General features: G+C 43.9%; 1 protein-coding gene across 1 annotated transcript in view; it reads left to right on the forward strand.

Moving 5' to 3' along the window:
- CLEC11A (C-type lectin domain family 11, member A) overlaps nucleotides 1–1,264 on the forward strand; it is a 3,608-nt gene extending 2,344 nt beyond the window's left edge. The window contains exons 4-5 of the mRNA XM_010849733.1: nucleotides 177–224; nucleotides 1,254–1,264. Coding sequence (XP_010848035.1) covers nucleotides 177–224; nucleotides 1,254–1,264 — 59 coding nt within the window. The remainder of the gene's footprint in view (nucleotides 1–176; nucleotides 225–1,253) is intronic.
- The last annotated feature ends 11,890 nt before the right edge of the window (nucleotides 1,265–13,154 follow it).

Consider the following 13,154-nt stretch of genomic DNA (forward strand, 5'->3'; position numbering starts at 1 on the left):
CCCTGGGGGACTCCTGCGGGGCCGGGACCCCTTCCTTGCCTGTCTTTCCCGGAGGCGGTGGGCACGAGGCTAGGTCCTGCGCCAATAAAACGTTGTGGAATCTCACTTGAGTAGGCAGTGGAGGCGCTTTTGGCCTTTTATCTTTTTGAGGGGCAAGGTCTGTCCCCCTCTTACAGGTATTATTCGAGCCCCAGATCAGAGTGATAGAGAACACATGTGCATACGTACACATGGTCATCTTCTCCTGCGCACAGATGTCTGGAGTCCACGAATGCACACGCGGCTGACACCTCTGCCTGCATTGTGCCCCCTACTCAAGGTCTTTGGGACCCAGAGCCTGTCAATCATTGTCCCAGGCCTTGGCCTTGGCCCTGTTCAAAGAGATCTGGGAAGTCCTGCAGGAAAGACTCCCGTTTAACTTTTTTTTTTCTTTTTTTTAAGTGGGTCTCAAACCTGACTCATCAGATGGTACCCATAATGTCATGTAAAGTCAGGCACTGCCCTACCCCCTTCCCCTTCCCCCAACTCCGGGGCCTGTGTTTAGACACAAGCATAAGGACCTACCCAGCCTGGAAGCTCAGGCTCCCTCCCAACCGATCCCTCCACTCCTTGACTTTGAGGCCATGAGCTAATCCCTCCCCGCTATGAGCCTCAGTTTCCTCATCTGAACACAGGCACTATTACCCCTACCTTGTATGGCTCGTAGGATGTTCATATGAGCCCAGGAAAGTGAGCATTTGGGAAAGGGTGGCGCATAAGGCACAATTACATTTTCTTCCCCCGCCATTTTTCATACCTTAATCCCCTGGGGCAGTGAGGACACCCAGGCCCAGCCTGGGCCTCAGCACTCTGGACAGCACTCTTTGGAGCAAGAACTCTTTTGGAAACACCCACCCAGTGTCTCCCCACATACAGGCATCATGGTATTCTGACCCTTATACCATCATGGAGCCCAGGAATCAGAGTGTGACCCTGTCTGTCCTTATGTCTGTGTCCCTTCCCTTTTGTCAGCCATGGCACCTCCCGCCTAAAGTGTCACCGTTGGCTCCTCCAGTGGGAGGAACGAGCCACTGTGTCATCTCCAGAAGTTGGGGGAGGGAGCACAAGCCACCCACTCCCTTTAAGAGTCATTTCCCAGCCCCACCGTCCCTATAGGAGTCACAGAAGCGGGGGTGGCTTCCGGTCAGGAAGACTTCCATCAGGAGACTGAAGACTTTGACCCAAATTCATCCCCCTCTAAGCTTGTTTCCCAGGGTCGCAGTAGGGCAGCAGGATGTCTTCTAGAACACATAAGGGCATCTCAAAGGGCAGATGAGGCAGACGATGATGAGTATCTGCTGTTACCTGGGAGAGCTCCACTCTCACGGACCTGACATTCTGGGAAGTCAGTGGATGGGACAGTTCAGTGGTTACCTGCCTAGATTCTGGAGCCAGATGGCCCAGGTTCTAATCCTTCCTTGGCCACTTACCTACTGGGTAACTTGAGTGAGACATAACTTTGCTGTTCCTCAGTGTCCCCATCTGTACAATGGGGGTAATAAGATCTATACCCTAGAATAGTGCCAGACACAGAGGGGTCTTTGCAGCATGGGTTCTGATCCTCAGTTGGCTATTCCAGACACAGAGGGGTCTTTGCAGCATGGGCTCTGATCCTCAGTTGGCTATTTCAATCTCACCTTCACCTCTGCTTGCTCTCTCCAGACACTGTCTTTGCATATGCAAAGGTCCTTCCAAGAATTGGCTAATGAGTCACCGCCCCCCCCAGCATCCCTTCCCAGAAGCGTTAAGTACTGCCTTGGGTGTTCCAGAACGGCTGACTCCTCTCTTGACAGAGCCCTAATCAGCCATACTGGGGACCCCTGTGGGGCAGAGCTGGTATAACTAACTCCCTATTCCCAGCATCCCAGGCATGAGGGTTCTTTGAATGAAGGAAGATGCCTGTGTGATGCTATGGTGGGAACCCTGAGATGACTTTCTTACCGTTTCTCTTCCTCCTTGGTGTCCTGCAGGCCTCAGTCAGGCGCCTCTCCTGGGCTCCCAGTGGATCAGGGGCTTTCCTCATCGCACCTTCCATCATTCTAGGTGCCCTTGTTTGGTCAGTGTCTGTCATATCAGTCCAGAGACAAAGAGTTGTGTACACAGAGATGGCTGAGTTTGGGAATGGATGGCATTTCAAGGACTATTTATTCATCAGATCAGCTAACCTGTATGTTGCATTCTGGGCTGATTCTGGACTCAGCTCTGCATAGGGGAACCCTGCCACCTCCTCCAAGAAGCCCTCCCAGGCCTCTCAAGAGCCCAGAGTCTGCCAATGCCGTCTCCCTGGCTCACCGTGGAACACCTGCGGTTTGAGAGCTTGAAGCCATGGACCAGAGACGGCCCAGCAGGTGGTTGGGATTGATGAGTTAAGGGGTTCCAGAGAAGTGGTGGAGGAAGGGCGCAAACCTGAGATGCCCCATCGTGAAGCAAAAGAACCAGGCCTGCACGGGCCTGGCAGGACTACAAATCCCAGCAGGCTGAGCGGCAGGCCTGCCCAGAACCACATTCCTAGAAGCCATCAGGAGCTTCTTGCGGAGCCTCTGGCAAGCTCCTTCCCCTCCTCCAACGTGAAGACTGCCTACGTTCCCTGCAAGCTGGAGGACTACACCCAGTCTCCAATCAGAGCTCAGATCCCGACTCCCCAGCCACTGGACCTCGCCCCGAGGTAGTTTGGGAAATGTAGTCTGGTCCCGAGTCAACCGGTAGGAAAACCAGAATTGGCAGAGTGTAACAGACTGCTAGTGACTGGAGAAGGAAATGGCAACCCACTCCAGTATTCTTGCCTGAAGAATCCTAGGGACGGCAGAGCCTGGTGGGCTGCCGTCTATGGGGTCGCACAGAGTCGGACACGACTGAAGCGACTTAGCAGCAGCAGCATTCCATTAGCCTTAGAATGTAGTGGGCTCTAAGATCTTTCCCGCGAGAGTTTTTTTTCAAAATACGGATGAATTTCCACCGGTGTATCATTACCATTCTTTAAAAAGTGAAATCAATTCGTAGAAAATATCAAAATGCAGAGAAAATGGAAAGAAATAGTTCTCAAAATTTGAGTTCTTGAGTTTGTACTGAATTACAATATAAGACACAACATAAAAATTCTTCCTTTGCCTGCTAAAGATATGATAAACACTAGTCCAAACGACTTTAGCCTGTTTTAAAAGAATCAAAGCTTTTTATTTGGAAATAGTTTCAGACTTACAAATAATCTGCACAAACACAGATAGTATTTTGTCTTTGTGTACACCGTTTATCCAGATGTATTTATTAACAGTTCATCCCATTGCTTTAGCTTTATCATCATCAATCTATTTTCAACCTGAAAACATAAAATAGCCAATTATTTTGCCAGCAAAATGAGTTTATGTGGGAATAGCAGAAAAATTGCAATTTGAAACAAGAAAGCTGGGGTGAACAAGTCTGAAGAGGTGACGAACCGGTCAGCTTTTATTAGGGTTCAAGAGAAAACGGGGGAGGATTTTTTAAAATTTATTTATTTTTTAATTGAAGGATAATTGCTTTACAGAATTTTGTTGTTTTCTGTCAAACCTCAGCATGAATCAGCCTTAGGTATATATATGTATATCTCCTCCCTTTTGAACCCTCCCCCACCTCCCTCCCTATCACACCCCTCTAGGTTGATATAGAGCCCCTGTTTGAGCTCCCTGGGTCATACAGCAAATTCCCATTGGCTATCTATTTTACACATGGCAATGTAAGTTTCCAAAGTTTACCCTTTCCATACATCTCACCCTCTCCTCCCCTCTCCCCAGGTTCATAAATCTGTTCTCTACGTCTCTTTGGAAGGATTGTTTTGAATAAAAGTTCACTGGAGAAGAACAGGAGTTTGGGGTGGTAGTGGTTTCTTGTTGACTGCAAACAGGGGTCAGTGCATTGTTCCTAGGGCAAGGAGGGACCCTCTTCCCTCTTCTTAAAATCAGGAGATGAAATTCTCATGTGAAAACATGTCCTCTCTCCTGTCCCAGAAGGAAAAATCTAATATTCTTAATCATCATAAAAAAGAAGTTGAGGGGCTTACCTGGTGGCCTAGTGGCTAAGACTGTGCTCCCAATACAGGGGGTCTGGGTTCAATCCCTGGTCAGGGTACTAGATCCTGCATGCTGCAATGAAGACTGCGCATCCCATGTGCCGTGACTGAGACTGGCACAGCCACGTAAATAAATTAAAAATAAGCTGAGACTGAGAGAATTTTATACAAATAATTTTATGTAAATAGACCTTGTTAAAATAATTTTTATCTTTCTTTTTCCCTCTGGTTATGCAGGCTACGGGGCAGGCTATAGTCCATGGGATCACAATGAGTCCGACACAACTGACTTACTAAAACACACACACATACACACGCAGGCTACCATGTGTAATATGTGCATGAAAGCTTGCTCATCAGGGTTTACTGAATTCATTTTAAATGAGGTTTTTTCTGTTTTCACTCTATCCATCTATCCATTCCATCCATCCACTCATCACTCATCCTTCCATCCTAACCTGATCACCAGGGACAAACCAAAGTCAGGTTTACCAATTCGCTGTGATGAAAGAAGGGATTCCCTGGTAGCTCAGCTGGTAAAGAATCCACCTGCAATGCTAGAGACCCCGGTTCGATTCCTGGGTTGTGAAGATCCCCCGGAGAAGGGATAGGCTACACACTCCAGTATTCCTGGGCTTCTCTGGTGGCTCAGATGGTAAAGGATCCATGCAATGAAGACCACATCCCAGAGAAGGGGCTGTGATCGAGCTATAGAATTTGGGGGAGGAGAGAAATTTGGCTTAAAACTCAACATTCAGAAAACTAATATCATGGCATCTGTTCCATCACTTCATGGCAAACAGATGGGGAAACAATGGAAACAGTGAGAGGCTTTGTTTTTTTGGGCTCCAAAATCACTGCAGATGGTGACTGTAGCCATGAAATTAAAAGACAACTGCTCCTTGGAAGAAAAGCTATGACCAATCTAGATAGCATATTAAAAAGCAGAGACATCACTTTATCAACAAAGGTCCATCTAGTCAAAGCTATGTTTTTTCCAGTAGTTTGTATGGATGTGAGAGTTGGACTATAAAGAAAGCTGAGCACCGAAGAATTGATGGTTTTGAACTGTGATGTTGGATAAGACTCCCTTGGGCTGCAAGGAGATCCAACCAGTCCATCCTAAAGGAAATCAGTCCTGAATATTCATTGGAAGGACTGATACTGAAGCTGAAACTCCAAAATTTTGGCCACTTGATTCAAAGAACTGACTCATTGGAAAAGATGCTGATGTTGGGAAAGATTGAAGGCAGGAGGAGAAGGGGATGACAGAGGATGAGATGGTTGGATGGCATCACCGACTCAATGGACATGAGTTTGAGCAAGCTCTGGGAGTTGGTGGAGGACAGGGAAGTCTGGCGTGCTGCAGTCCATGGGGTCGCAAAGAGTCAGACATGACTGAGCAGCTGAACTGAACTGAGGAATTTGAGTGAAATTTAAGTGAAGCTGTGTTTTAATAGCTCGGGAGCAAAGCAGAAGTTTGTATAAATGAGTCAACATCAGGTCTGGACTGCAAAGTGGTCTCAGGGTCCTGTTTCCTTGGAAACTACAAAATTAAGACAAATGTGGCATGTGGTGTCTGGAAACTCTATCTAAAGCTCTGTGTCAGGGCTGGAAATGGAGGCTTCTTGTCTGTGTCAAACTGACTTACATCTTCCAGGCAAGAGTAGGATGTTTAACTTTTTTTTTTTTTTTCTTTTTGCCATGCAGCACAGTTTGCAGGATCCTAGCTCCTCAACCAGGGATCCAACGTAGGCCACTTGGTGAAAGCGCCAGGTCCTAACCACTGGACCGCCCGGAAACTCCCTGTTTAATTCTTACGGAGATACTTTCAAATAGCAAAGGTTCCAAAAGCTTAGGATTTTTGAGAACTACGTTTCTCAATGAGTAAAATAGTCCTTTGTTGTTGCTGTTGTTTGAGTTGCTCAGTCGTGTCCAACTCTTCCCAACCCCATGGACTGTAGCCCGCCAGTCTCCTCTGTTCATGGGATTCTCCAGGCAAGAATACTGGAGTGGGTTGCCATTTCCTCCTCCAGGGGATCTTCCCCAACCAGGGATCGAACTCACATCTCCTGCTTGGCAGGTGGATTCTTTACCACTGAGCCACCAGGGAAGCCCTAGTAACCCACAGAGGGAGTTGTTACAACACTACAGCTACGTGGTGGGAGAGATCTCTGAGAGAGATGTTACCTGTTAACTTTGCAGCTGGCTTCATCTGTGTCTACAGATGGCAGAGTTTTAGTCCCAGCTGGTTTAATTTCCCCAAATACATAGGTTTTCTGAAGCACGTAAGGGTTAGTTACACACATCACGGCCTTTATCCTTAAATACCTCCCTGTGTATTTCTTCAGAATTAGAGATATTGCCTTGCTTGACCCGGCCGTAATCAACCTCAGTAAATGTAACATTTACATGATACTTGTATAATCTACTGGTGGTTTACCGGTTTAGTCAGTTGGCCCAGATGCTGTCCTTCATAGCATTTTCCCCATGCAGTTCAGGATCCAGCCTGGCATTACCTGTATTTCCTTTAGCTGTTGCGTCTCCTTGAGTCTGGGACATTTCCATATTTATGATATTGACAATTTGGAAGAACAACTCTCCCCCTTTTTAAAAAAAATAGAAGTTCTTCACTTGAATTTGCCTGATGTTTTCTTATGATGATTACATTCAGGTTATATGTTCTCTAGCAGACTGTGTGAGGTCAGGTGTATCCTTCCTTTTAAGGGCCAGTTGAGAGAAGTGTGTGAAGCATGGGATGGCGTCTTTTAAGTTACTTTTCTGTTGTCAGTGGTTCTCCGTGAACATGACTCCTTTCTGGCTTCCTTGGGTTTTTCCTGGGCTACCCCCTGTTCATCATTTGAACAACCTCTCTCCTGCCCCAGCCCCCAGCCCCCATCTCCTAAAGTGCCAGCCTCATCATTTCTAGGAGCAAAGTGCTTCTTTTCAAAGTATGGGTGGTTTGTGTGAGCTGGGCCAGGCGGCAGTGTGAACGTGGGTTTTGGAAATCTCCTTGGGAAGGCAAGTCAACCTTCCCCTCTGGATCTCTCCACGGATTCCAAGTACAACCAGGCTTTGGTTTCTGATCTTGAGCAGTGACAACTCCTGGCCACCTTGTGGGCAGGAAGCCACAGCTGGGGTGGAGTCGGGGGACGGAGATGACAGGAAATGGAACACCAGCTCTGCCTTAAAAATAATCTCTTTGGCTATTTTGTAATATCTGATACATGTAAAACAACAGATATGTAAATATGAGGCATAAAAAGATCACCTATTAACCCATCACTCTATTCAAGAGTGGAGCTTCCCTGGTGGCTCAGTGGTAAAGAATCTGCCTGCCAATGTAGGAGATGTAGGTTCAATTCCTGGGTCTGGAAGATCCCTGGGAGAAGGAAATGGTGGAAACAAGCTCCAATATTTTTGTCTGGGAAATCCCATGGACAGAGGAGCTTGGCAGGCTATAGTCCATGTGGTCACAGGAGAATCGGACGTGACTTAATCACTAAACAACAACTGTTTAAGAGTACAACATGATAAATATAATTAACACAGCTGTGTATTTTATATGAAAGTTGTTAAAAAAGTAAATCCTCAGAGTTCTCATAACAAGGGAATTTTTTTCTGTTTCTTTAATTTTCTATCCATACAAGATGATGGGTGTTCACTGCACTTATCGTAGTGGTCATTTCATGATGTATATAACTCAAATCATTACCCTGTACACCTTAAACTTATGCAGTACTGTATGTCAATTATATCTCAGTAAAACCTGAAGACAAAAATTTAAATACACTTGGAAAAATTTTTATGGTGGTATTTTCTTCTTACTAATTAGTAGTCTTTATATATTCTGCATACTAATCCTTTGCCAGTTTTGCATTCATTGCAGGACCTCCCTAGTGGCTCAGATGGTGAAGAATCTGCCTACAATGCAGGAGGTCCCTGTTTGATATCTGGGTTGGGAAGATCCCCTGGAGAAGGGAACGACTACCCAGTCCAGAATTCCCTGGACAGAGGAGCCTGGCGGGCTATAGTCCATGGGGTTGCAAAGAGTGGGACACGATGGAACAACAGTTTCATTTTCCCATGGATGCATATATTTAGAAAAAAAAATGAATGGGAAATTTTATTATATGTAAATTAAGCCTCAATGGAATTGATTTTTTTTGACAGACCAACAAAGTTTCATGTGTTTTGTTGGCTGGGCTTATCCCCATTCAACATTTCTCTTTGCTGAAAGGCAATTGCTTTTTTAAACTATTGGATCTTCCCAAGGCTAACGTCTTGACAGAGCAACTTTCACTTTGCATTGCAGATCTGTGACTTGTACTTTTTGTTTCTTGATGGTGTTGTCTGTTGATTAGAAGTTCTTAATCTTAGTGCAGTCAAATTTCCAAGTGCTTTTGCTTGGTACTTTTGGGGGTTCATTTAAAAAATCCTTCCCTGTCCCCAGGTGACACGGTGTAAATACAAAAATGTCAAAAACAGCATAAATAAGGAAAACATATTTCTATAGGTGGATAAAAAGCATTTGATAAGAACTTTATTCAAGAAAAAAAAGAAAAAAACTTTATTCAATAGATATATTTTTCTGCAATGGGTTAAACATCTAATTCAAATAGTGGGAAAATAAATAAGCCATGAATCAAAACCACAGAAACAAGCAAAAAAGAAATGATTTTTAAAATATGGGCAAAAATTAGCCTATTATACAGAGTAAAGTAAGTCATGAAGAAAAACACCAATACAATATGTTAATGCATATATATGGAATTTAGAAAGATGGTAACAATGACCCTATATGTGAGACAGCAAAAGAGACACAGATATAAAGAACAGACTTTTGGACTCTGTGGGAGAAGGCGAAGGTGGGATGATGTGAGAGAATAGCATTGAAACATGTATATCACCATATGTGAAATAGATCGCTAGTCCAGGTTCGATGCATGAGACAGGGCACTCAGGGCTGGTGCACTGGGATGACCCTGAGGGATGGGATGGAGGGGGACGTGGGAGGGAGGGTCAGGATGGGGAACACATGTACACCTATGGCTGATTCATGTCAATGTATGGCAAAAACCACTACAAATTGTAAAGTAATTAGTCTCCAATTAAAATAAATTAATTAATTTTTAAAAAACCATTTGAAAATGCAACAAAAAAATATGGGCAAATATCAATGAAATGAATGGGGGAAGAAAAGAAGATGAACAAAACCAAAAACTAGTTTAATTTTGGAAAAAGGTACTAAGATAAATTGACGTTTGGCAAAGCCAAATAGGAATAAAAAAATAGGCTAAGACTTCTCTGGCGGTCCAGTGGTTAAGAATCCACCTGCTGATGCAGGGAGCCCGGGTCCTGCAACTAGTGAAACCCACGTCCCCAGAGCCTGCACTCCGCACAAGGAGAAGCCTCCACAACGAGGAGCCTGTAGACCGCAGCAGGAGCAGCCACCACGCGCCACAGCCAGGCGCAGCCTGCAGCAGCAACAAAGACCCGGCTCGGCCGAAAATAAAGTCATAAACAGACTTAAAAATAGGAGGCAGGCTGCAGATAGAACACAGACTGTCAGAGTGAATAGTCTGTGAATAGTGAATAGTCCACGGGCCAGGGCCGAGATACAAAAAGGTGCAAAATAGTGATTATGACTGTCAGTAAAGGAAAAATATAACATGCTAAAAATTACACAAAATAAAGAACTTGAATAAACCAATAAGTAATGAAGTATATGAATTTATATTCAAATAGAAAAAAAGAAAGTAGAGGTGTAAAGACTAAAAGGGAATAGAGAAAGCTGTCATTATTTGAACATGATATAATTATATACCCAATAAGACCAATGGAATGAACAAACTGTGAGAACAAATAATAAGAGATATCGCAAAATCTCCAGTTACAAGGTTAACCTACAAAAACCAATTCCTTTGCTTTACACCAACAATAAACAAACATACAGTGTAAAGATACCATTCACCGTCTAAATGAAATCTAGAAGCCACATAGGAACTAATAAATAAGAAGATGTAAGATTCTCTGGAGACCACTTAAACTCCAATAAAGGGCCCCAACGTGAATTGAATAAAAGCAAAGACATGCTATGCTCTTGGTTGAGGAGATTAAATATTATACTGATGTCAATACCTCACAAATAATTTATAGGTTCAATACAATTGCAAGCAAATTTCTACTCGGATTATTTTAACAGCTAAAGATCCTGAGGCTGGGAAAGATTGAAAGCAAAAGGAGAAGGGGGCGGTAGAGGATGAGATGGTTAAGTAGCATCATTGGCTCAGTGGACATGAACCTGAGCAAGCTGCAGGAGGTAGTGAAGGATAGGGAAGCCTGGGGTGCCACAGTCCATGGCGTGGCAAAGAGTGGGACGTGACTTAGCGACTGAACAACAAAATTGAGATTCATATATCATACAATTCACACAATTAAAGTGTACAATTCGATGGTTCTTAGTATACTGAGATATGTACAACCATCACCACAGTGAACCAGAAGATTTTTCACCATCCCAAAAAGAAGCCCTATACCATTCAGCAGTCACCTCCCTATCTCCCTGTCTTCTTCCAGCCCTAAGAAACCACTAACCTCTTTTCTATCTCTGTAGATTTGCATTTGGGGATATTTCCATATATATGAGTGGAATCATATAAATATGTGGTCGTTTGTGACTGGCTTTTTTTACTTAGCGAAATGTTTTAGGTTCATCCAGGTAGAGGTGTGTATGGGTACCTCATTCCTTTTTATGCTGAATGACATTTGATTGTATGGACATATCACATTTTGTTTATTCATTTGATGGACCTTTAGATTGCTTCCCTTTCTTGGGCTGTTATGAATAACACTGCTATAACAAGTCTATAAGATCTGTGAACATTTGTGTTCATGTGTCTTGGATCTATGCCTGTTGTTCTGAGTTGTGAAGTCGTGTTCAACTGTTGTGGGACCCCCCTGGACCATAGCCCACCAGGCTCCTCTGTCTATGGGTTTTCCCAGGCAAGAATACTGGAGTGGGTTGCCATTCCCTCCTCCAGGAGATCTTCCCAACCCAAGGATTGAAACTCTCTCTCCTGGATTGGCAGGCGGATTCTTCACCACCGGGGCCACTCAGGTTCTCAGGATTTGTACCTAGGAGGGGAATTTCTGGATCATATGGTCCCTCTATATTTAACTGTCTGAGGAACTGCCAAACTGCTTTCTACAGTGGCTACACCACTTTACAGTTTACATTCCAACCATCAGTGTATGAGTGTTTCAGTTTTTCCATAACCTTGCTGACACTTGTTACTAACTGACCTTTTCTTCTAGCCATCCTAATGGTATGAAGTGGTTTCCCCATTGTGGTTTTGATTTGCATTTATCTAATGACTAGTGATGTTACCTGATGGCTCAGTGGTAAAGAATCCCCCTGCAACACAGGAGACACGGGTTCAATCCCTGGAGAAGATCCCCTGGGGGAGAAATTGGCAACCCACTCCAGTATTCTTGCCTGGGAAATCCCATGGGCAGAGGAAACTGGCGGGCTACAGTCCATGGAGTCACAAAAGAGTGGGACACGACTTAGCAACTAAACACCAACACCAATGATGTTAATATTTTCATGTACTTTTGGACCTAAGTGTATCTACTTTTGGAGATGTCTTTCAGGTCCTTTTCCCATTAAAAAAAAAGTGGGCTGTTACAGATAAACAATGAAGTCCTACTGTATAACATAGGGAACTACATTCAATCTTCTGGGATAAATCATAATGGAAAAGAATATGTTAAAAAGGAATGCATATATGTGTATAACTGAGTCACTTTGCTGTTCAGCAGAAATTAGCACAACATTGTAAATCAGCTATACTAGAGTAAAAAAAATTTTTTTTTAATTAGGCCATTTGTCTTTTTGTTATTGAATTGTAAGAATTTTTTATGTATTCTTATTCTTCTTTTTTACTTGTTGCCTGGGGCTTACCATATACATTTAAATTGATCAGCGGCAGGTTCAGATTTACACTAGGTTAATTTCAGTGAGATATAGAATTGTCACTCCTATATAGCTCTATTTCCTCATTTTTTCTTTCTGTGAAATTACTCTTCTACATATTAATGCTACAAACCCAACAGTACATTGTTATTAATATTTTACAGTCTGTGATCATTTCCTCAGTCCAATATCGCTTTTTCCCCACTTGCCTCCTTTGGTTTTTATAGGCAGATAGAGTCGGACACGACTGAGCGACTTCACTTTCACTTTTCACATTTATGCACTGAAGAAGGAAATGGCAACTCACTCCAGTGTTCTTGCCTGGAGAATCCCAGAGGTCGCACAGAGTCAGACACGACTGAAGCGACTTAGCAGCAGCAGCATGGGTTTCCCATGTGGCTCCGCTGGTAAAGAATTCGCCTGCAATGCAGGAGACCTGGGTTTGATCCCTGGGTTGGGAAGATCCCCTGGAGAAGGGAAAGGCTACCCACTCCAGTATTCTGTTCTGGAGAATTCCATGGATTAGTCCATGGGGTCACGAAGAGTCAGACACGACTGAGCAACTTTCACTTCATTTTACTTCATACTACATTTCTATATGTGATAAGCCAACAATACATTAGATACGTATCACTTTATATAGTTGTTTTTAAGTGAGTTGAGAGAATACAGGAGAAAAACTATGCATTTGTACTATCTTCTGTAATTACATAATTGGTGGTGATGGTGGTTGAATCGCTGAGTTGTGTCCAACTCTTTTCCATTCTCTTCTCCTCCTGGCCTGTGTAATGGTGTCTATAGCACCAATGACTGTTATGACGTCTACTAAAGATCTTCTATATTTGGGTTCAGTATTTTAAACTTTTACTCATTTATCTTTGGCTGTGCTGGGCCTTTGCTGCTGCTTGAGCTTTCTCCAGTTGCAGCAAGCAGGGGCTGCTTCCACTGCACAGGCACGGGCCCTAGGGCACATGGGTTTAGTTGTCCCATGCTATGTGGAATCCTCCCAGACCAGGGATCGAACCCGTGTCCCTCTGCATTGGTAGGCAGATTCTTAACCACTGGCCACCAAGGGAGTCCTTGGTTCAATAT

Source organism: Bison bison, unplaced genomic scaffold (genome assembly GCF_000754665.1).
Source record: "Bison bison bison isolate TAMUID 2011002044 unplaced genomic scaffold, Bison_UMD1.0 scf7180017864285, whole genome shotgun sequence".
NCBI classification, from domain to species: Eukaryota; Metazoa; Chordata; class Mammalia; order Artiodactyla; family Bovidae; genus Bison; species Bison bison.